Source organism: Bos javanicus, chromosome 9 (assembly GCF_032452875.1).
Source record: "Bos javanicus breed banteng chromosome 9, ARS-OSU_banteng_1.0, whole genome shotgun sequence".
Taxonomy (NCBI): Eukaryota; Metazoa; Chordata; class Mammalia; order Artiodactyla; family Bovidae; genus Bos; species Bos javanicus.
This window is the reverse complement of record NC_083876.1, coordinates 67,741,495-67,767,322: the sequence shown is the minus strand read 5'-3', so window position 1 is coordinate 67,767,322 and position 25,828 is coordinate 67,741,495. Positions and strand designations below refer to the sequence as shown.

General features: G+C 39.3%; 1 protein-coding gene across 2 annotated transcripts in view; it reads left to right on the top strand.

Moving 5' to 3' along the window:
* Positions 1-2,389, top strand: part of ARHGAP18 (Rho GTPase activating protein 18) — a 132,487-nt gene extending 130,098 nt beyond the window's left edge. For both annotated transcript variants that reach the window (XM_061427937.1, XM_061427936.1), the window contains exon 15: positions 836-2,389. In XM_061427937.1, the coding sequence (XP_061283921.1) occupies positions 836-927 (92 nt within the window). In that variant the 3' untranslated portion in view covers positions 928-2,389. The remainder of the gene's footprint in view (positions 1-835) is intronic.
* The last annotated feature ends 23,439 nt before the right edge of the window (positions 2,390-25,828 follow it).

The following is a 25,828-nucleotide window of genomic DNA, read 5'->3' as shown; positions in this document are numbered from 1 at the left end:
AAAGGGAGTGAGCTTATTTAAGACCGAGTTGATACTTTTATTATGGTATAGTATTGGGTATTTTTTAGTGAAAGCAGAAGTTATTTTGCCATTGTTGATTGCCTGCTACATAAAACATATATGTATACATACACACCTTGGTACCTTATAAAATAGAAATAGGATAAATGGATTAGTTTTGACCATGTCTCATATTTTATTTGCCCACTTATAACTATCAATGGGTGGTACTCATCTTCTTATTAAAATTTAAAGTAAACCTTCCTTCTTTTTTTGATCCTTAAAATGGTAAGAGTAAAATTGTCAACAAATAAATTCAAAATAGTCATTGAAAATACCTTATGGTAAGTTTTGTAGAATTCTTTTCTAGGACTTAAAAAATTTTAGTAAATATTGAAACTTGAATTTAAGAATATCAAGTTTCCTTCAAAAATTTAAATAAGTCACAATTCCACTAGAAATCTGGATTGTTAACTCTGTTAATCAAGTATTGGTATATTTATTTTATTGTGCATTTTGCTATTAGATATTGGGAATTAAGCATGGTTTCTTACTTAATAAAGGCAAATAAACTTTTAAGGAACCATTTAAAAGCCCATCACAGACAGTATTTTCAACTTCCTAACTTCATTTGAAAACCTGTGCATTTGGAGAAGGACTACTCAATTAATTTTTCCATTATTGGCCCAAGCCTTACAATATTATGGGAGGTGGGAAAAAATGATACCTATTTCAAAGTGTAAGACTCCAGAGTTAAACCACGAAGCTTAAATTTAAACTTGCCTCTCTATCTCCCCAGTCACTGTATCACACTGATGTAACATCTCTTTCCTAGGGGAACGCTGCCTCGATGACAACACTTACATGAAGGACTTATATCAACTCAACCCCAATGCTGAGTGGGTTATAAAGTCAAAGCCATCATAGAAGATTTATGCTGAAGATAGCCAGCCATAAGGACTCCCTTAATCATACTTGCTGGGTCAAGAGTGTAAATAAAATAAATGGTGGGACTCTTATTATTCACATACACCCTATTCTTGAATAGTGACACACTGAGCCTTAAAAAGTTCTAGATTTGTGCTGCTGCCAGATTATGTTAATTATTATTATTCATATTAGAAAACATCTCTGGAGTGAGAAGAAAGGAGCTAAATTAGCTTGTAGGCTATTTTCATCCACTCCGTGGAATGTGTCCAGATGCGACATCCCTTTTTAATATGAAAATATACTCTCTTCCCCCTCTTTTTCTGTTCTAAAATGATGTATACAGTAATAATGTGCATTTTCACCTTTCTCTCCTCCTGACACCTGCCTTCCCCCAGATGGGTTTGTTTTTCAGCCGGAAAGGTAACCAGGATCAGGTATGGCAAGATGTGAAGACAGTACCTCTGGAAACAGACTGAGTTCAGCAATATTTCTGTCTCTGTCGTATATTAATATTCATCTCTTTGAGTCATTTGTTCAGACAGTGGCCTCCCACTTCTTAGTGCTGTATCACACGAAGAGACTTGCATTTTGTTTCAGTTCAGCTCACGTATGTGCTCAGAACTGTATCTACTATCAAGAAAACAGACCTGTCAGAAACCGCCAATTCTTACTGCACTGTTTAAGACTTACGTATTCAGAATAAATAAAATATATCCATGTGGAATAACTGGATTATGGATAATGAGAGAGTGGAAGATCACTTCGTGTAAGCTGTAGTCTCCTAAATGAAATTTAAAAAGTCATATAGCTGGCTTTACCTATTGTCGTATTAGCAGTACAAATACTGTAACTGGCTTTACCTGTTGTCATATTAGCAGTACAAATACGTGCAATAGTGTGATCCAGTCGTTAAGAATGTATTCTGCTGAAAGAGGGATCTTTTTTTTTTTTTTTTTTTTACTTATAAATGAGTCGCAGGAAGAATTATTCTTCTGAGTATGACACCATCATGTGAACAAGCTTTTGTTTGTGTACTTATTTTAATCAGAGCAAATTTACTAAAATGCTGTGGAAAGACCATTCCCAGAAATTTTCATGCACAAACCATTATAATAAGAGATGAGCCTCCATACTGTAAACAAGAGGAATGAAGTGAGAGAGAAATGTTCCATATTTTATACGTTTAGAGTGTAGTGAATAAAAGTGATGTACATGAATGTTGCACAAACTGTGTTTATGATACTTTTCAGTAGGACTTTAGGATAGGAAACATTGCACATTCTCAGAAGCTCTTGATGTCACTCTAATTAGGAGGGGAAAATGCTGCTAATGAGAACAGTCAGAAATTTTTAATTAAGAGCAGCCTGTGGATATGATCACTTAAATACCTTTGTGATGATTTGTGCCATTGCTTTTTTATTTAAAATTTTTTTATAATTAAATACATTTTTCTAAATTATCTTTTCTTGGAATTTATTACATTTAACCTGATGTGTTCATGAGTATAATAATGGGCTATTCTTGTTTTTGTTAAAAGCCACTTCTACTCTTTTATTTCTCCTATTTACTGCTCCTGTGTTGTTTTTAAAGTGGGAAGACACATGGAAGGTATAAACTTGCTTCCTTCCTTAGGTTTTTCCTTAGGAAATTTCTATTCTTTCAGTTCAGTTCAGTCGCTCAGTCGTGTCCAACTCTTTGCGACTCCATGAATCACAGCACACCAGGCCTCCCTGTCTATCACCAACTCCCGGAGTTCATTCAAACTCATGTCCATCGAGTTGGTGATGCCACCCAGCCATCTCATCCTCTGTCGTCCCCTTCTCCTCCTGCCTGCAATCCCTCCCAGCATGAGGGTCTTTTCTAATGAGTCAACTCTTCGCATGAGGTGGCCAAAGTATTGGAGTTTCAGCTTCAGTATCAGTCCTTTCAATGAACACCCAGGACTGATCTCTTTTAGGGTGGACTGATTGAATCTCCTTGCAGTCCAAGGGACTCTCAAGAGTCTTCTCCAACACCACAGTTCAAAAGCATCAATTCTTCGGTGCTCAGCTTTCTTCACAGTCCAACTCTCACATCCATACATGACCACTGGAAAAACCATAGCCTTGACTAGACGGACTTTTAGGGTTTTTCAAAACACGTTGTATTATTCTCTTTCTGATTTTTGACAGTGTAAACCCATACAGCGTATTAAAAAGCAAAGACATCACTTTGTTGACAAAGATTCTTACAATCAAAGCTATCGTTTTTCCAGTAATCATGTACAGATGTAGAGTTGGTCCATAAGAAGACTGAGTGTCACAGAATTGATGCTGTTGAACTGTGGTGCTGAAGGAGACTCTTGAGAGTCCATTGGACTGCAAGATCAAACCAGTCAGTCCTAAAGGAAATCAACCCTGAATATTCATTGGAAGGGCTGATGTGGAAGCTGAAGCTCCAATACTTTGGCTACTTGATGCAAAGAGCTGATTCATTGGAAAAGACCCTGATGCTGGGAAAGATTGAAGGCAAAAGGAGAAGTGAATAGCAGAGAATGAGATAGTTAGATAGCTTCACTGACTCAGTGGACATGAATTTGAGCAAATTCCAGGAGATAGTGGCGGACAAGGTAGCAGAGCCTGGTATGATATAGTCCATGAGGTTGCAAAAGAGTCAGATATGACTTAGCAACTGAACACCACCACCAACAAATATTAATTTCTCAGTGAAGTGTTTATTAACCTTTTTGTTTAATGAAGACAATATAAAAGGAGAATCAAGTGCTTAGAATGTAAGTTAGGAGTGAATAGATGATTTAAATAAATGGCTTCCTAGAGCATATGTCAGCCAATCATCATCACAAATGCTACTCATGGCAGGAGACAGAAGAGGCTTTTGATAATGAAGAAGTACCAGCTATTGGCAAATAAACATGAAAATGCCATTTTATTTTTTGAGCCCTTCTTAGAATTCATGACCTGTGTTCACTGACACTGAACAGTACTGCATTTAAATAACCAAGAAGATGTCTATCTACCCTTATAAAGAGGAGAAACTTTATAATGTATAGCCTCAGGGACTTCCCTCGTGGTCTAGTGGTTAAGACTTTGCACTTCCAGTGCAGAGGTCACAGTTTCAATCCCTGGCCAGGGAACTAAGACCTCCCCCCTCCAAAAAATAAGTATAGTGTATAACCTCAAATATAACTGCTCTGGCATTATCTCAAATGCTTTTTCTGTAATATTTTTCTAGTGAATTTTAAATCTCAAGTTAGGTTTTCTTTTTTTTTTTTTTAAGTCTTTCTTGAATTTGTTACAATATTTCTTCTGTTTTATGTGTTGGTTTTTTGGCCCCAAGGCATGTGGGATCTTAGCTGCCCAACCAGGGATTGAACCCACACCCCCTGCATTGGAAGGCAGACTCTTAACTACTGCACCACAGAAAATTCCTTAGGTTAGCTTTTATTTGTGTGTGAGGGGAAATTAAAACAACAGATGTATTTACTTTGCATCTCAAATATAACTCTTAAGTTACTGGTGAAAATTTGCTATTGTTTGTAGAAAACTAGTTGACCTGTTAATATTTTGGAGATGTTTCCTCTTCTCTGAAGAGGGTTATTATGATTCTTTACAATTGAACAATATTTACTTACTCCTGCTATAGAATTCAGACTAAACTCCTGGCTAGCACTCTTTAGGAAAAGCAATTTATTTTACTGACTTGATGGGATTTTTCATTCCTATCTTTTCCTACTTTTCAAGTTAGACTGGATTGTACTTTTTACCTCATTGTCCTGATTTCTCACCTATTGATCAGTAGGTGGCGCTCTTGGTCAGGAATTCCTTTGCAGCTCAGCTACTGGAAGTTTTGAAAGTGAACCTGAGTTCATGGTAAGAGGTTAAGACTCAGTGCCAGGTATCTGCAAGACAATTAGGTAAGAACAGCATAGATCTCTTGAATCACTGTGAAAAGTGTAAATAGTGATTAGTGCCAGGGTTTTTATGTTCAGTCTGTTAGTCTGCTTTTATCCTTGTTGAGTGGAGGGGTGGGGTGGTTTCTGAGCCACAGTTAAATATTTTGTCAATGTCGTTTCAAGCGGAAGGATCATAATAAGAGGAAGACAATGAACCGGGAAATTCTAAAGAAGGACATAATGTCCTCTGTCTTTAGTATATATGTGCTTGTTTCTTCATTCAACAATACTCAGGTATTTACTGAGTCTCTACATATATGTGCCAGGCAGGGTCTACCCTTGACGTACATCAGTGAGGAGAAGAGCTCTGCTCTCGAGGTGCTTCCATTCTAATGAAAGGAGACAAATGAATTAATAAATACAGTCAGCCCTCCAAATCCAGAGGTTCTGTGGGTCAAAAATATTTGGGGAAAAAAAGAATCCAGAAAGTTTCGAAAAGCAAAACTTGAAAATTTGCCATGCTCTGGCAGCTATTGATATTTACATAGCATTACATTGTAGAAGGTATTATGTGTTGTAGAGACAACTCAATATATGGGAGACTATACATAGGTTATATGCAAATACTGCACTGTTTTATATAATGTATAATACTTGACCATTTATGAATTTTGCTATCTTCCAGAGTCCTGGAACCTGTCCTCTGCTGATCAAAGGGGTGATTATAAATAAAATTATATAGTATGTTGAAAGGTTGTAAGTATAATAGAGACAGAAAAATGAAGAACAGGGTAAATATGACAGTTAATGGAAGAATAGGCTCATTCCAATAGTAAACAGGGGGGTCTCACTGAACGTTTAAAAACTGAGCAAAGACTTAAAATATGTGAAGAACTTGCCACATGGATATCTGGCAGAAAGCATTCCAGACAGGGAATAACCAGGACAAAGGTCCAAAGGCAGAAATGTGCCTAATTGACCAAAGATTAGCAAGGATGCCATCATGGCTGGAATGTAATGAGAGCCCCTGAAAATAATGAAGAGAGCACTGGGGTAGGCTGGGGACTGAGACCTTGGAGGGCCTTATATTAGGGTGACCATAATTCATTCAAATCAAAATATTTTTGAGAGTGAATCAGGGCACTGTTATAGTGAGGGCAGTAGCTGTGGAGTGAGGAGAAGTGATCAGATTCTGTATATATTTGTGTAGGTAGAGCCTAAAGTGTTTCTAGTATGAGAGTGCATTTTCAATCAAGAATAAGCACAGTATTTTTGATGTGAGCAACAGGAAGAATGCAGTTTCCGACAACATCAATAGGGAAGGTGAAGTCAGGCATTTCGAGGGAGGAAGGATTCAGGAGTCCATTGTGGATGTGTTGAATGTGAGATGCCTTTTGGACATCCAAGTGGCAATGTCAAGTAGGCAGTTATCTGTGCCGAAGTTCAGGAGAGAGGTCTGGGTTGGAGTTACTGGCTTGTAAATGGGACTGAACCATGAACTTGCATGAGATTGCCAAGGGAATGAGTGTGCATGTAGTAGACAAAATCACCAAGAGGTGAGCCTTGGAGCTACCCAACATTAGAGGTGAGAAAAAGGAGAAGGAACCAGGAAAAAGACTGAAAAGAAGGAACCATTGAATTATCAAGAGATTATGACATGCCTGATCACATGGACCATAGCCTTGTCTAACTCAATACTATGAGCCATGCTGTGTAGGGCCACCCAAGACGGACGGGTCATAGTGGAGACTTCTGACAAAATGTGGTACACTAGAGAAGGGAATAGCAAACCACTTCAGTATTCTTGCCTTGAGAACCCCATGAACAGTATGAAAAAGCAAAAAGATAGGACACTGAAAGATGAACTCCCCAGGTCAGTAGGTGCCCAATATGCTACTGGAGACCAGTGGAGAAATAACTCCAGAAAGAATGAAGGGATGGAGCCAAAGCAAAAACACCAGCTAGTTGTGGATATGACTGGTAATAGAAGCAAGGTCCAATGCTGTAAAGAGCAAAATTGCATAGGAACCTGGAATGTTAGGTCCATGAATCAAGGCAAATTGGAAGTGGTCAAATAGGAGATGGCAAGAGCAAACAGCAGAAGCTAGTGGAGGTGATGGGATTCCAGTTGAGCTATTTCATATCTTGAAAGATGATGCTGTGAAAGTGCTGCACTCAATATGCCAGCAGTGGCCACAGGATTGGAAAGGTCAGTTTTCATTCCAATCCTGAAGAAAGGCAATGCCAAAGATGTTCAAACTACCATACAATTGCACTCATTTCACACACTAGTGAAGTAATGCTCAAAATTCTCCAAGCGAGGCTTCAACAGTATGTGAAGCATGAACTTCCAGATGTTCAAGCTGGATTTGGAAAAGGCAGAGGAACCAGAGATCAAACTGCCAACATCTGTTGGATCATCGAAAAAGCACAAGAGTTCCAGAAAAATATCTGCTTTATTGGCTATGCCAAAGCCTTTAACTATGTGGACCACAACAAACTGTGGAAAATTCTGAAAGATATGGGAATACCAGACCACCTGACCTGCCTCTTGAGAAATCTGTTTGCAGGTCAAGAATCAACAGTTAGAACTAGACATGGAACAACAGACTGGTTCCAAATCAGGAAAGGAGTATATCAAGGCTATATATTTTCACCCTGCTTATTTAACTTATATGCAGAGTACAGCATGCGAAATGCTGGGCTGGATGAAGCACAAGCTGGAATCAAGATTGCCAGGAGAAATTCCAATAACCTCAGATATGCAGATGACACCTCCCTTATGGCAGAAAGCGAAGAAGAACTAAAGAGCCTGTTGATGAAAGAGGAGAGTGAAAAAGTTGGCTTAAAACTCAACATTCAGAAAACTAAGATCACGGCCTCTGGTCCCATCATTTCATGGCAAATAGATGGGGAAACAATGGAAACAGTGAGAGACTTTATTTTTGGGGGCTCCAAAATCACTGTAGTTGGTGACTTCAGCCATGAAATTAAAAGACACTTGCTCCTTGGAAGAACAGTGATGACCCACCTAGACAGCATATTAAAAAACAGAGACAACTTTGCCAACAAAGTCCATCTAGTCAAAGTGATGGTTTTTCCAGTAGTCATGTACGGATGTGAGAGTTGGACTATAAAGAAAGCTGAGCACTGAAAAATTGGTGCTTTTGAACTGTGGTGTTGGAGAAGACTCTTGAGAGTCCCTTGGACTGCAAGGAGATCCAACCAGTCCATCCTAAAGGAAAGCAGTCCTGAATATTCTTTGGAAGGACTGATGCTGAAGCTGAAACTCCAATACTTTGGCCACCTGATGTGAAGAACGGACTCATTTGAAAACACCCTGATGCTGGGAAAGATTGAAGGTGGGATAAGAAGGGGACGACAGAGGATGAGATGGTTGGATGTTATCACTGACTTGATGGACATGATTTTGAGTAAGCTCTGGGAGTTGGTGATGGACAGGGAAGCCTGGCATGGTGCAGTCCATGGGGTCTCAAAGAGTCAGACATGACTGAGCTCTGAAATGAAAACTGAAAAGAGAGCAGGAGGGAATTCCCTGATGGTTCTCAGTGGTTAGGGAATTCCTAGTGGTTGGTCTTCCTGGTTTGAGAAGATCCTCTGGAGGAGGGCATGGCAACCCACAACAGTATTCTTGCCTGTAGAATCCCCATGGAGAGGGGAGCCTGGCAGGCTATGGTCCAGGGACTTATAAACAGTTGGACACGACTGAGCAACTAAGCACAGGACTCAATGCTTTCAATCTCTGGTCTCGGAACTAAGATCTTCGCAAGTGGTGTGGTGTGGCAAAAAAAAAAAAAAATCAGTAGCAGTAACTCTTCCTCAGGGCATATGGAGCACTGTAAAGAGCACAGAAATAATTCCAGAACATCTTTTCCTTACTTCAAGTGAGGTCAGCTTAACTTTAAAAACAAACTGACATAAGGGACAGAGTTCTCTCCCTGCATCTCAGGCCAGGAGGCCCAGGAAGAAAGCAAACTCTTATTTGGTTTATTTTCTGTATTTGGTTCCTTTTTCACTTCTAGGATGGTCATGGGCATCTTCAGTTGGCAATCACTGGTCTAGCAGACAGAGGTCCCACTACATTCTCTTTACTTTTCTGAGTCTTTGATTTCTCAAATTTCATATTTAATAAATATAGCAATAAGAATTTCCATTCCAGTTAGTCTCATATCTTAAAATCTGGATTTGGCATTTAGGGTTTTTTTTTGGCGGGGAGGGGGTGCTTTTGTTGTTGTTGCTTGTTTTTTGTTTTTCTCTACTTCTGTCCTAAAGTATTGCATGGCATAACTTGGATCTGCTAGAAAGGGTTTCATGTGAAACACTAGAACCCACTTCCCTCCATGTAATTTTTTTTTTTTAACTCTTTAAGACTTAAGACGTCTTTGAGAGGTTCCATTGGCTTTTTTTTACACATACCTGCATACTGTGTAAGAGAACCAGGTTGTTTGCAAGAAAAGCTTCTTCTATGGTCTTTCCTGCTAAAGCCAAGACACTCTGGCTTTGTCACAAACTAGCTTTTTTACCTTGAGTTTTCACGTCTTGATTTCCTAACCAAAGCAGCTCAGGTAAGCTTTCAAACAAGCAGTTCCACTCTGCTGTCCTTACTGCTCTTGATGTTCACCCCTCATTGCCCTGAGGCAGCTCAGTTCTGTCTTCTGTTGCATCTCCTTTACAAAATGACAGTTTTCATGTCATCTCTGCCTAAGTCATGATCCCCTCCAGCCAGGGCCAAAGTGAACAAGGAATTTCCCAGGAAGGGAATTTCCTAAGGAGAGTTATGAAGAATGGCACAATTCTGAACAGTTAAAATGTTCTTTTTTTCACCTGACAGCAGCCTTGTTACAAGTTCTTTTTTTTTTTTTTTTTTTAAGAGAAGTGATGTCATCATTACTTGTGGCTTTAAAATACTCATTTCTGTGGGAAAAGTCTTGGTGCATCTTGCTTTTGATTGCTGTGTCACACACTTTGTATTCAGCAATTCTAAGAACTCTGAGAAAGAGAAGAACTAACCATGGAGAGATTGTGTATCACTTTTGTCCAGGAATCTTGAGACACATTCTATGAACATGCTTCATTCATCCTCATTCTTGTCTTCATATTGAGAGGGAAGGAATTCACACCCTTCATCATTAAGAAATTAGACATAGTAGATAATGCCTTAAAGCATACTATGAATTCAATGAAGATGTTATTATGATAAGGAATACTTTAAAGCTTCATAAGGAAATGTAACTATGTTTCTCTTTCTTCTTCTTTCCTTTGCTTTCCAAGCATTTTAGTGCTTGCTCTTACTGCACCGTGGTTTTTATTGTGGTGACTTTGACTGTGTGGATCACAATAAACTGTGGAAAATTCTGAAAGAGATGGGAATACCAGACTACCTGATCTGCCTCTTGAGAAATCTGTATGCAGGTCAGGAAGCAACAGTTCGAACTGGACATGGAACAACAGACTGGTTACAAATAGGAAAAGGAGTATGTCAAGGCTGCATATTGTCACCCTGCTTATTAAACTTATATGCAGAGTACATCATGAGAAACGCTGGACTGCAAGAAACACAAGCTGGAATCAAGATTGCCGGGAGAAATATCAATAACCTCAGATATGCAGATGACACCACCCTTATGAGAAAGTGAAGAGGAACTCAAAAGCCTCTTGGTGAAAGTGAAAGTGGAGAGTGAAAAAGTTGGCTTAAAGCTCAACATTCAGAAAACGAAGATCATGACATCCGGTCCCATCACTTCATGGGAAATAGATGGGGAAACAGTGGAAACAGTGTCAGACTATATTTTTCTGGGCTCCAAAATCACTGCAGATGGTGACTGCAGCCATGAAATTAAAAGCCACTTACTCCTTGGAAGGAAAGTTATGACCAACCTAGATAGCATATTCAAAAGCAGAGACATTACTTTGCCAACAAAGGTCCATCTAGTCAAGGCTATGGTTTTTCCTGTGGTCATGTATGGATGTGAGAGTTGGACTGTGAAGAAGGCCGAGCGCTGAAGAATTGATGCTTTTGAACTGTGGTGTTGGAGAAGAATCTTGAGAGTCCCTTGGACTGCAAGGAGATCCAACCAGTGCATTCTGAAGGAGATCAGCCCTGGGATTTCTTTGGAAGGAATGATGCTAAAGCTGAAACTCCAGTACTTTGGCCACCTGATGCGAAGAGTTGACTCATTGGTAAAGACTGATGCTGGGAGAGATTGGGGGCAGGATGAGAAGGGGACGACAGAGGATGAGATGGCTGGATGGCATCACTGACTCGATGGACGTGAGTCTAAGTGAACTCCGGGAGTTGGTGATGGACAGGGAGGCCTGGCGTGCTGCGATTCATGGGGTTGCAAAGAGTCGGACACGACTGAGCCACTGAACTGAACAAAAAAACTAATCATAGGATATGATACATTTCCACAGGAGATTAGATTTGCGGGTAGCATTAATACAGGCTGGTGTTAGGGGAGGTAGTCTCAGAAAATGACTCTCTGATTTGAGGGAGGCAGAAATGGATGCTACTAAATACTTTATTTGTAGATAAAATATACTGGGGGGCATAGAGAAAAGGGTATCTAAGCTGAAAGCTCAATTAGGATACCAGAGATTGATCCAGGCTTGAAGGCATAAGATTCAGAGTTAGCCCTATGGCAATGACAGTGGAAGAGAATAGGTTATATTGATGTTCAGATTTGGGGTCAAGAGGACTTGCTGATTCCATTGGATGGGGAGGAGAGAGGTCTCCAAAAGATCCTTAGGAGCAGACGGTGGTGCTTTATATTGAGTCCTAGAACAAGGTAAGTACTGATTTGGGATGAAGGTGTTGGGACAAGACAGAGGTGTGTATTATGGATGTGGAAGGGAGAGAAAATGAGGAAATACTAAGGTGTGTAATACTAAGGTGTGAGTCTAAACACATTTAAAAGGTGTACATTTAGAAAGTGTGCACGAAGGTGAGAGTAAAACCATAGGAATATACAGTCCCTGAGGGTATAGGGACAAGAGAAGGCTGCTTTGGGGTATATCTCCCACTTAAAGGATCTTGAAGGAAGAGCATTTAAACCATAGTAGTAGTGTCAGAGGGGGAGAGTCATTGACATCAGGGAATGCAGCTGGTCTAGTAAGGAGGGAATGGTCAACTATGTCGAATAATTGAGAGAAGTAAACCAGATGGATTCATAGAGACCAAATTGTTGTTGTTTAATTGCTAAGTCCTGTCTGATTCTTTTGTGACCCCATGGACTATAGCCCACCAGGCTCCTCTCTCCATGGGATTTCCCAGGCAAGAATACTGGAGTGGGTTGCCATTTCCTTCTCTAGGGGATCTTCCCTGACCAAGGGATCGAACTGGCACCTCCCACATTGCAGGTGGTAGATTCTTTACCACTGAGCCACCAGGGAAACCCTGAGACCAAGACTGGATGTAAATAGGATTTGGAAGCTGGCTTCCCTGGAAGCTCAGTCAGTAAAGAATCCACCAGCAATGCAGGAGACACCAGTTCAATCAATGGGTCAGGAAAGATCCCATGGAGAAGGAAATGGCAACCCACTCCAGTGTTCTTGCCTGGGGAATCCCATGGCCAGAGGAGCCTGGCGGGCTATAGTCTTTGGGGTCACAGGAGTCAGACATGACTTAACAAATAAATCATCACTACCACCAGCACTTGGAAGCTGCTGAATTTAGTTGGGACAGTTGAGGCAAGGGGGAAATGGAAGACATTTTATCAAAGTTTTCTTTTTCTTTCATATTTTACAGAGAAAACTTGATCATAAAATAGTTTTCACATAAAATTTTCTAATATCTGATATTATCTATATTTCTATACTTAGTTCAAGAGCTTCTTGATTCTTGTTATCTAAAATATTACTCAAAAATAACTGAATGACTTTTGAAGAAAACTGAAAGAGACTAAATGAAAGAGGAGAGTAAAAAAGTTGGGTTAAAGCTCAACATTCAGAAAACTAAGATTATGGCATCCAGTCCCATCACTTCATGGCAAATAGATGGGGAAACAGTGGAAAGAGTGGCTGACTTTATTTTTCTGGGCTCCCAAATCACTGCAGATGGTGACTGCAGCCATGAAATTAAAAGATGCTTACTTCTTGGAAGGAAAGTTATGACCAACCTAGACAGTATATTAAAAAGCAGAGACATTACTTTGTCAACAAAGGTCTGTCTAGTCAAGGCTATGGTTTTTCCAGTGGTCATGTATGGATGTGAGAGTTGGACTGTAAAGAAAGCTGAGCACCAAAGAATTGATGCTTTTGAACTGTGGTGTTGGAGAAGACTCTTGAGAGTCCCTTGGACTGCAAGGAGATCCAACCAGTCCATTCTAAAGGAGATCAGTCCTGGGTGTTCATTGGAAGGACTGATGTTGAAGCTGAAACTCCAATACTTTGGCCACCTGATGTGAAGAGCTGACTCATTGGAAAACACCCTGATGCTGGGAAAGATTGAAGGCAGGAGGAGAAGGGGACTACAGAGGATGAGATGGTTGGATGGCATCACCGACTCAATGGACATGTGTTTGAGTGGACTCTGGGAGTTGGTGATGGACAGGGAGGTCTGGCATGCTGTGGTTCATGGGGTTGCAAAAAGTTGGACACGACTGAGCAACTGAACTGAACTGAATGAGACTAAAGAACTGTACACAGAAAATTACACTGATGAAAGAAATCAAAAATGACATAAACAGATGGTGAGATATTCCATTTTCCTAGGTAGGAATACTCAACATTGTGAAAATGACTATACTACCAAATTCAATGTACAGATTCAATGTGACCCCTATCAAATTACCAATGGTATTTTTCACAGAAGTAGAACAAAAAATTTCACAATTCATATGGAAACACAAAAGACCCCAAATAGCCAAAGCAGTCTTGAGAAAGAAGAATGGAGCTGGAGGAATCAACCTTCCTGACTTTAGATTATACTACAAAGTGACAGTCATCAAGACAGTGTGGTACTGACACAAAAACAGAAATATAGACCAGTAGAACAAGATAGAAAGTCCGAAAATAAACCCATGCACCTATGGGTACCTTATTTTTGACAAAGAAGGAAAAAATATACAGTGGGGCAAAGACAGCCTCTTCAATAAATGGTGCTGGGAAAACTGGACAGCTACATATAAAAGAATGAAATTAGAACACTTCCTAACACCACACACCAAGATAAACTCAAAATGGATTAAAGACCTAAATGTAAGACCAGAAACTATAAAACTCTTAAAGGAAAACATAGGCAGAACACTTGATGACATAAACCAAAGAAAGATCCTCCATGACCCACCTCTTTGAGTAATGGAAATAAAAACAAAAGTAAACAAGTGGGACCTGATTAAATGTAAAAGCTTTTGCACAGCAAAGGAAACTAAGCAAGGTGAAAAGACAGCCCTCAGAATGGGAGAAAATAATAGCAAGTGAAACAACTGACAAAGGATTCATTTCCAAAATATACAAGCAGCTCATACAACTCAATACCAAAAAAACAACCCAATCAAAAAGTGGGAAAAAGACCTAAACAGACATTTCTCCAAAGATATACAGATGGCTAACAAACACATGAAAAGATGCTCAACATCACTCATTATTAGAGAAATGCAAATCAAAACTACAATGAGATATATCACCTCACACTGGTCAGAATGGCCATCATCAAAAAGTCTACAAACAATAAATGCTGGAGAGGGTGTGGAGAAAAAGGAATGCTCTTGCACTGTTGGTGGGAATGCAAACTGATACAGCCACTATGGAAGACGGTATGGAGATTCCTTAAAAAATGAGGAATATGACCCAGCAATCCCACTCCTAGGCATATACTCTGAAGAAACCAAAATTGAAAAAGAAACATGTATCCCATTGTTCACTGAAGCACTATTTACAATAGCTAGAACATGGAAGCAACCTAGATGTCCATCGACAGATGAGTGGATAAAGAAGTTGTACATATGCACAATGGAATATTACTCCATAATATTCCATATGGAGCCATAAAATGGAACACATTTGAGTCAGTTCTGATATGGTGGATGAACCTAGAACCTATTAAATAGAGTGAAGTGAGTCAGAGAAAGAAATATTGTATTCTAACACATATGTACGGAATCTAGAAGAATGGTACTGAAGAACTTCTTTACAGGGCAGCAATGGAGAAACAGACATAGAGAACAGACTTACGGACATGGGGAGAGGGGAGGAGAGGGTGAGACGTATGGAAAGAGTAACATGGAAACTTATATTACCATATGTAAAACAGATAGCCAATGGGAATTTGCTATATGGCTCAGGAAACTCAAATGGGTTCTATCAATCTAGAGAGGTGGGATGGGCAGGAAATGCGAAGGAGGTTCAAAAGGGAAGGGATATATGTATACCTATTCATGTTGAGATTTGACAGAAAACAACAAAATTCTGTAAAGCAGTTATCCTTCAATAAAGAAATTTTAAAAAGGAAAAGAAATACTACAGCTGAATAGAATTAGTAGTTAAAAACTTTTAGAACACTATATGTTCAAAAAGTTAAATAAAAAGAAAAAATAAAACTGAATGAATGATGAAAAATTCCCCAGGGACTTTGCCAGTCCTTGAGAGAGATTATTAATTTTGTTAAATTTTGATGATTTTTAAATTTAAGATTCTCTCCCAAGTTTAAAATCATATGGTGTTAAAGTAAGTGTGTGTGTAATATCGTGTTAAAGAGGCTGATAACACTGATACAGTAAAGCTTGTTCCGCATCAGCAGCTCTGTCAAAAATACCCTTGGTTCGGAGTCTCTTCCTGCCTTTCTGCATTGCAATGTATAATAAGAGTCATTGCTCTCCCCACTATAATGTATCTAGCAAAACTGGGGAATATATATTAGATAAAGTGGAAAATACAATGCTATGTAAGACAAGATTTAGGACAAGTGTTATAAGATTTGTTTCTAAATTTTGATTATGGAGAGGTAAACAGCATGTACTGAAGTGCTTGTAATTCTCCAAGTTTTTTTATTCACATTCTTCTAAGATAATTTTTTACAAACTGTATTTGTTTGAAATACTATGAAATTTAAAATATCTTGCATATTTTAATTAAAATGCAAAATTTTTCATAAATATAAATAATTGCAAAGGACATTATAATACTTTAAAATGTTTCAAGAGGAATTTTGATACCATAGTGACTTGATACCCTGTTATCTATTTTAAGAACTTCTTAAAAAGTCTACATTAATGGTAAGATACTTTAAAGTGTTCTGTGTTTTCTTTGAACCTCTATTTCCATTGTACTTTCTCCTTACAAATTTATCCTAAAGTAATCTAGTCAATAATACAGATTAATCCATTTCTCTGAAACATAAAATTATATATACTGAAGTTATAGCTGATCCAACAACAAAAATATATCATAAAATTTGATAATAAATACAAAGTTTGTTTTATTGAAAGTTGGGCTCTTAATGAGAAAAGGAGTTTTAGCTTTTTCTCAGCTTCATTATCTATGTATAGGTATTGCTTATTCCTAATAAATTTAGCATCTTCTATTTTTCATATATATATATATATGCACTGAGAAGCTTGTTTACATACAAATATAAATTGGAATTTAAAAATTAGTTGTAATAGTGATAGTTTTTTAACTCCTTTAAAAGTTTGTGGAAAAGTGTTAGTTGCTTAGTCCAACTCTTTGCAACACTATAGACTATAACCCCGCGGATTCCTCTGTCCATGGAATTCTCTAGGCAAGAATACTGGAGTGGGTAGCCACTCCCTTTCCCAGGGGTATCTCATGCCAAAAATCATAATGGTCTATTAATAGATTATTTCTAATGATCTACCAACTAATAGGTCCTTCTTTACATTTACTGAAAGCAAATAATTTGAAACAATCTGACTTTTATATGGATTTGTCACCCAACTGTTTTGGTAATTCATTTTGTCAGTTTCTAAGATGTATCCCAGAAAAATTATTACTGACTCAAAGAGTGTAAGAATATTTAAAACTTTCATTGGACGTATTGTCAAAGTTAAGATGAAGAGGCATTTGGGTAGAGGTAAACTTATATATGTATTTGAGATGTAAAAGTGGTTTCTCAAACTTTTATACCAAATGTATGTAAGTATAAGATTCTTGTAAGTGTAATTTTGATGTAACTGTTAGTCATTTGGCTAGGAAACTGCATGTGAAGACAATAAATAAAGAGTAAGAAAAATAAACCTATACAGGTAGAGGAATTCAGTGACTAAGATTCCAGAAATCTTACGGTTGGTGAATAAAAATTAAAGGAAAAAAAAGCACCTTTCAGTCCCAGAACAACATACACTGAGCCTAGAAGGATCTTTTGGCATCTGACCTCAGACTCTAAGACAAACTTGCAAATCTCTGAATGGGTGCAAAGGTAGCAGGTACTTTTAAAGGATAATAAGTACAAAGTCAAGGATTTGAGGGAAGCATTAAATTCAAATTGACATAAAATATATTACTAAAGATGAACCTATATTAGAAGCTTGGTTAGACGTTTTGTAGGTTATTCAATGGAGACGAAGACCCTGTGACCTGTTGTGACTAAAAAGGTACTAAGCATTTAGACTTACCGAAAGAGATATTAAAAAACAAGAGACAACACCCTGTGGAGTGTTGGTAAACAACCCGCATGAGAAGTCTGCATACAAGTAAGTGAGGTAAGTTACGTGAATACACTCTTTAAGGTGTACCCATCATTTTATGAACATTAGTTATGATGACGGCAGGGGTGATAATGCTGTTTTAATGGAACCAGAGCAAGTCCAGAGTAAGACTTGCCATGATGGCCTGTGGGATGCTGTCAGCTGGAAAAGATTATGATTCTTCAATGTGAATGTGAAGACTGAGAGGTGAAATCATAAGTCATAGATCTGAACATGAAGTGAGCATCAAACTGTTCCAGTAGGTAATGTGTCTAAGAATGAGATTGTCTGTACCTTGAGAATAGAGTCTTTTTTCATCTGGTATCTGCAGTGTTTAATATTGTAATTCACATATGGTAGGTGCCCATTGAATGTTGGTTATTGTTGACCTAAAAAAACCCAATAGACTGTCAGTTGTTTCTCCAGCAAAAATGGGTTTTATTTGGGATCAACAAAGCATTGTAATTCAGATCCCATATGCCGTAACTAAAGCTCCTGTGTGCTGCAACAAAGATAAAAAATCAAAGATTGCATGTAAGGTATCTAAAACTAGCCATAGCCAAATAAATAAATGAATATCTTAAAAAAAATGTAATTCAGAATTTTCAATCCTGGTGAACCCCAAATGAGTTCCCTATGAAAATAGAGAGGAGAACTCTTTTTTTTAAAGAGGCGAAAGAATAAGTTGAGAGGGTTACAGCAAAGAGTCCATTGAGGAACTGAGATTTGGAAGTACAGTGGCTTTTTTTTTGGCTACGTTTTGACAGCTTCTCATTAGCTGAGCTCTTGCCAGCAGGAACAGGAAGTCTTCTTGTTGGGCTCTGCTATTGCCCTCAGGTGTGAGAGCTCCCCTTCTGGTGGCCTATCGTGTATGCGTGCCATGTCGCTTCAGTCATGTCCCAACTCTTTGTGACCTTGTGGAGTGTAGCCTGCCAGGCTCCTCTGTCCATGGGATTCTCCAGGCAAGAGTGTTGTAGGAAGGAGGACCCCTTCCAGGGCCCCAAGAGTGGGCTTTTGTCTAATAGTCGGAAAAGAATTGTCCGAGGAGCCATGTGCTGGCAAAGCAAGAGACTTCATTGGAAGGGGCGCCTGGGCAGAGAGCAGCGGGGTAAGGAAACCAGGAGAGCTACTCTGTCTTGTGGCGCACGGTCGTGGGTTTTATGGTGATGGGAATAGTTTCCAGGTTGTCTCTGGCCAATCATTCTGACGCGAGGTCCTTCCTGGTAGGTCACGCATTGCTCAGCCAAGATGGATGCCAGCAAGAAGGATCCTGGGAGGTGGTCAGACACGTGGTGTCTCCCTTTGACCTTTCCTAAATGCTTCTGGTAGGTGGTGTCTTAAAGGAGATCTCCTGAGATGTCCCTAAGTGGGGTCAGCAGGTGGCCATGCAAAGCCTGTCATGCTTAGTACCTGCAGGCCCTGATCACAAGCAAATGATCACTCATGACTACTTGCCTTTCTGTGACAATGTGCATGAGGCTTAATTGCTTTGTCAACTGTTAATTCAGCAATATAGTTGTGATATTGTGATTTATGGTAAGAAAATATGAATTTTGTCTTCATTTCCATTTCCAGCACAGAGCTCCTAAAAACCTTGAAATTCCCTAATAATGAGAGGAATAAATGTATCTTTTGTTATGTTAATGAGGTGATTTGGAACTCAGCAAGGGATGGGGCTGGTTGCCAGGGGAAGCAATGGTAATTAGTGATTGGGAACTTTCAGTGCCACCCCAAACCTCTTCATTTGCCTATCCTGGATCTGAGCTTACACTGTGGTTTTGGAAAATTGTATTATCTTTCTTTTTTTTTTTCTTGATCATATGTAACTTACAAACTCTGGCCATCCAAATCCACTGGAGGGCTCAGCAACATGGGCTGTCTTGGGAATATCTGAGATTGTCTTCAGAGTTGTATTTATCGACAAGAGCAGTCTTGTTATTTTTAAGTGTTTTTTTTTTCATACTCTGACAATGCCTTCTGGAGAAGGCTGCAAACAGCTTTTTACTACTTTTCGTGTAAAGAGGGTTAATGTGCCTGTGCTTTTGCTTTGAGGGCAGCTGCAGTCCAGAGAGCAGCGTTCTCATTTATTCCTGCGGATAGTGAGCCTGGCATTCCAGATGGGCTTCTCCTGGTGCAGCAACACTGTCATTCTCTCTCCCCTTGGCTCCTGCCTACTCTTCCTTAGCCTGCTCTTGGCCTGCTTATTGCTCACCCAGGTCAATCCTTGCTTGAGTCATAGGCGAATATGTCTTTGGTAAAGATGACTTGGTATTGACCCTCATGTTCCCTGTGCTGTTTCCTTGCTGGCCTCTTCCCTGTTTGTTTCCCTCACCTTTCAGGATGCTATTTGCAATTCCTTGAAAGATATTGGACTGATAAACATATAAGAAAAAAAAGGCTACAACAATTAATAATAACAATAACAAACATTTGGGCACTTAATTTGTACCATGAACTGTGTTAGCACTTTGTAAACCTTTCCTCATTAAATTCTTAAGACTTGTGTGTGAGATATTTCTATAATTATTTCGACTTTCAGAAAGAGTAGCCTAGACTCAGAGTTAAAATAACTTTCCCAATTGTAAACCTAGTAAGTGACAGAGCCAGGACTTGAACCCAGTAGTCTTGCCTAAGTCCCTGGTTCTATACACAATACTATTAAGACTCATTGCTTGGTGACACAAAGAAAGTATTTCTGAGAACCCTCAACATTGTTCATTTTCATAATATTTAGTCTTTGGCAGCCAAAATTCCCAGTGGTGATCTTGTTTCTCCTTATTTCGCTATTATTGAAATCTGAGATCCAATTCTCTCTGAGCTCATGGTCATCTCTTACTTCCTTTACCAGGAGGTATTTACAGAGATGTTTTCTTTACCTAGTCTGACAGTGCAGAGGTCAGGTCCTTGTCCCAGTGTGATTATGTCATTGTTTATGTCAATGTTTTATTGGTTTTGAAACACCTTGTGTTAGATGTAATCGAAACCTTATTTTCTTTTAAGAAGCATTTTTGTAATTTTGTGTTGGCACTGGATAGTTAAAATCCAATTCAGAGTTACAATGCCAGTAGCCAGTACAGTTTATATGCTTAACACAGTACTTTATGTGTATTCTCATTGATTCAATGCAATAGCCAGATGAGGCTGATAATATGAGCTTCATGTTACAGAGAAGAAACTAAGAGTCAGTAGCAAGCTACTACTTATTCTACTTAAAGTAGAATATTCCTAAAATAATGAAGTGGGCATTTCGTGGCACTTACAGTCACCAAGAAGTCTACACCTATTTTACTGTATTTCCTAGGTTTATCTCCAACTGAAAATAATGGAAAACTAACGTTTCTTAGGTTAAGTTGAAAGACAGTGGAAGAAGATAAGGGTAGTGTCAGGTGAGTGTAATCTTCTCGGTTCTGTCTCGTCTCAACAAAAATTTGAAGTGATAGACATTAAAGCCCTCGGAGTGTCACAGCTTTTGGACAGACCATGTTACAGCTCTCGGGTGTCAAACAGACTGTGTTATAGCTCTTAGATCAGTGTTGCAGCTGCATGTTACAACTCAGTTTTATTTAGAAAATAGCAGGAAAATACATCCTCGAGGCGTGAGGGCACGCCAACCCAAAGATGTGAAGAGAAGAGAGAGCCCTGGCCCTTTGGCTCCTGTTTTTACATGCTTTTTCCTCCCCCTTGGGCCTGCCCTATGTAAATTGGGCTAGCCAGGAGTACTGTTTGCTCTACTTGAGGTCCTCACTCCGGTCCTTGGACCTTCCTTTGCTCTGTTTTTGTGGGCTTTTCCCTTCCTTGTCTTTTCGCCACCGCAATTCTGGACTCCTGTTTCCTATTCTAACTACCTAACAGTAGCAATCAAAATTTCCATAAAAATTTGTTCTATTGTAAGAAACAGGAAACCTAATCTTAAGCCTTAGATCTAATATTTGGGAGAACACTAACTTAGACATTAGAAAACAGCCTAATCACAATTATTGATTTGACCATATTGACCAAATCATTGAGTCTTACTTTTGTTATCTATAAAATGAGGATAATAAGCCTATGTCAGTGAGTCAACCAGTTCAACAAACATCTCCTGGGCAAGCAGTGTGCTAGCCTTTGGGGAGGCAGAGCAGTCTCTGCCTACAAGGACGTCAAGATGGATTGAATGATAGGATTGCTGTAAAGAGTAAATAGTAGTATTACTATTTTAGTATTATAAGATAGTAGTATTTGTGTCAATGAGCCTTCATTAAGCACTGAATGTGATAGATCATGTTTAGAACATAATGTTCAACCTTTATACAAGATCTTTTTTCTAATTTCTCTTCTTAAATGTTTGTGTTTCTAAGCATGACTTCCTTGAAAACAAAGACTTTCTAAAAAGCAATTACAGTTTCACACCCACATCGTGCCCTTTTATTCATTAGCTCTCTCTATTTTTCTATTATTTTGAAAATACCAAGGTTGAAGAAGAGAAACTGTCAGGAGGAAGCTCTAGGCAAGCATCGCAGCTGTCACGTACACAGTAGCAGAAATTCACAGACAAAATGCAACTCTGAGTTTATTTTGAAGGTAGAACAAATAGGATTTTCTGATGGGTTGGCTGTGAAGTATGAGGGAATTACAAGATTCACTGATGGATGGTTCCAAAGATTTTGGCTTGAGAATGCAGAAGGATATGTTTGCCATCATTTAAGATGGGGAAGACTTCAGGAAGAGAAGGCTGGGAATGGAGAGTAGTAGATATCGTATGTTTTACTCTGGGTTATGTTACATTTGAGATATCTATTGGCTTCCAAGAGGAGATATTAGTTAGGCAGTTAAGAAAAGTGCATCTGAAGTTCAGGAGAGAGGTCTGGGTTGGAGGGTAAACTTGAGAGTCGTCACCATCTTTAGAGGCAGGAGACTGCATGTGATCATAGAAAGTACGAGCATAAAATTCGTATTTAAAAAAGATGAGAGCCAGAAACACAGCCCATGCACTTCAGCTTTTAAGAAGTCAAGAAAAATGGAGCCAGGAGATAGCAGGGAAACACAGAGAGTGTGGCATCTAAAAGCAAAGTGAAAAAAAAAAAACAACAAAAAACCAGCTAAGTGAAAAAATTGTATCAGGTAGGAGGGAATAACCAGTTATATCACTGTATCAGATTTTATTGTTGTTCAGTTGCTAAGTTATGTCTGACTCTTTGCAACACCATGAACTGCAGCACACCAGGCTTCCCTGTCCTTCACTATCTCCTTCAGTTTGCTCATACTCATGTCCATTGAGTCAATGATGCCATCCAACAATCTTGTCATTTGTTGCCCACTCCTCCTCTTGCCCTCAATTTTTCCCAGTGTCAGGATCTTTTCAAATGAGTCAGCTCTTTGCATAGGTGAACAAATTATGGGAGCTTCAGCTTCAGTACCAGCCCTTCCAATGAATATTCAGGGTAGATTTCCTTTAGGATTGACTAGTTTGATCTCCTTGCAGTCCAAGGGACTCTCAAGAGTCTTCTCCAGCACCACAGTTCAAAAGCATCAGTTCTTTAGCACTCAGCCTTCTTTACGGTCTAACTCTCATATCCATACATGACTACTGGAAAAACCATACTTTTGACTATATTAACCTTTGCTAGCAAAGTGATGTCTCTGCTTTTTAATACATTGTCTAGGTTTGTCATAGGTATTCTTCCAAGGAACAAGCGTCTTTTAATTTCATGGCTAAAGTCACCATCTGTATTGATTTTGGAACCCAAGAGAATGAAATAAATGTAACACTGTTTCCACGTTTTCCTCATCTATTTGCCATGGGGTGATAGGACCAGATGCCATGGTCTTCATTTTTTGAGTGTTGAGTTTCAGGTGGAACCTAGCAAATGTTAACAAGGAAGAGGACAACTGACAGATGATCACTGAATTTAGCAACATGGCTATCCTTGGTGATCAGGGGGAGTGGATTTGATAGAATGGCAGGGAAAAGGTAGGGTTGGAGAAGGTTTAAGAGAGATGGGGAAGAGAATTGGGAAAAAAAATATGAAAACACTTTCAGAGAGTTTTGCTTATAAAGAAGAGCAGAGACATGGGTTAATGGCCGACAGGAGATGTGGGGTCAAGGGAAGGTTGTTTTTCTTTTCTTTTTATAGAAGGAAACAAGGGACTGGCTTTTGAGAGGTATATGGCTGTGCACGTGGGGTTCCTTTGCAGTACTAGGAGAGACCTCAAAGGATGTTGAGTGCTGACACTGGCAACTGTAGGTGGTGGTGGTAGGACCCTGAGAAGTTCTTTCCTGGATACTTCCATTTTCCCAGTGGAAAGTAGAAATCAAGATTATCAGCTGAGAATGAGGCTGTATTGGGGGTTTAGGAGGTGAGTAGGTGTAAAAAAAGTCATTCAGGGGAGTAGAGAGTGAATGGACTGGGAAATACAGTATGATCAGAAAGTAGAATGGGGATTGCCAGGGGCTGGGGAAAAGGGGGAAATGGGGAATTATTATTTAATGGGAACAGATATTAGGTCAGCTGAACCAAAGTCTGTGAAGTTGTGATAGGAGAGAGTAGATTTTTGAGAAGATAGGGCAAGAATCAACCAGACCTCAGGAAGAAATGCCTCTTTGATCAGAGGCTGTGATTCTGGTGAGCTGCTCTATCTGTTCCAACCACATTCCATTCTCCATGCTGGAGAAAGGTCATTTGTTGAGAGGATATTGAGTGGCTGCTTTGTGCAACTCTCCCAGGAAGGGGATGGGATTAGACAAGCTAACTGAACAAATCTGTCCAGAGGCTTTTGTGGAAATGGAGTCTTGGGGGTAGAAAACTGAATGATTCACAGGAGGAGGACCATATACCCGTCCACTGGAAATCTGAGCATGAATGAGATTATTCAGAGGGCCAAAAGATTGGGGAATAACCAACCTTCATTTTTTAAGTGAATTGACATGAGAAACCAAGGCAGAACCTCCTCTGTCCTTACCTTCCTCAGCTGCAGCTGCTTTCTCCTGTTCTGTGCCCCTGTATCAGGCCACAGCACCTCCTCCCTCTCAGTCCTAGCCTGTGCCTTTTGCTTCAGGTACGATCATCCCCTCTGTGAGACTATCATAGTCCTTCTGCAACTCCACAGGCTCTTGTGTGTGTCCTCTGTAAATGGTGTATTTGGCAATTATGTCAGGTTGGACCCTGTACTTTGGGCCTGTGCGCTGTCAAAACTGAACCTCAGTATAATATCAGTACTGACTTCAGGAACTGGATTTTCTACCATACTCTTATGAAGGGACAGCTTCTCAAATATACAAATGTGACTTTGCACCTTTTGCAGAATACTTGTGGAATAGAATCTGGCCATGAATACATAATTTTTTTCGTATTTTATGCTCAGATTTTAATTTTTCAGATGAATCACTTGCTGAGATTAAAGTAACCTACAACTAGAGGGATACCTGGAGCCTGTTTCTATTGGGGCCAAGAGATTAAAGGTCAGTAGAAAAATCAGATCAAAAAATAGCTAGTGCTTATTTCAGATCCTCTAACTTTAATGTCTAACTTGCCTATAGATCACTACAGTGCACTAGACTAGAGTCTTAGAGTACATTTCTTTTATTTACAGTCATCATGGGAAGTCAATTTGTCACTGCTCTGGTCATGCACTGGAAAATTATTTAATGAACACTGATTTTCTGTGTGTCATAGTGGAGACGGATTATAGTGTCAAAATCAAGCCACTGTGGTTGTGATTCTGTCCAGTGCATTCAGGAATTCCTGATTGACCTTCACATGATGAACAAATTCTTGCTGTTTCTCATCATGATTTTCCAAGATTTTTACTAACTTGGCAGTTTGCAGTATTGATCAAGTCAGAGTTGTATTCAACTATTTGCTGCAAAATATCAACTTGTGAATTTTTTTTTAAAAGGTCAGGTTATGGCTATTACCACAGTACAATTTGTGTAGAAATTAAAGTGATGCTTCTTATTCACATCCCTTAGAGGTGTCTAAGATGGGCAGGGATTTGGGAAAACTCTGGGAGTGAGGGAGGGGGAGCCTTTAGAGGGATAGTGTTTGGTAGATTTAAGCCAATATCACCATATGCAGAGAGCAGCCAGTGGGGGTGAGGATGTTGTTAGGAAGATGGGAGAAAAGTCAGGGATGAAGCAACTCTTCTGGATGTGCAGCACTGACAAACTCTTTCTCTTTCTTCCCACTGAGAAGCTGTGTCAGGGGTTCATCCAACAGGATACAGAAAGCACACCAAAAAATTGAGGAAGCTTAACATAAAGAATTCAGAGAAGACAATGGCAACCCACTCCAGTACTCTTGCCTGGAAAATCCCATGGACAGAGGAGCCTGGTAGGCTGCAGTCCATGGGGTCACTAAGTCGG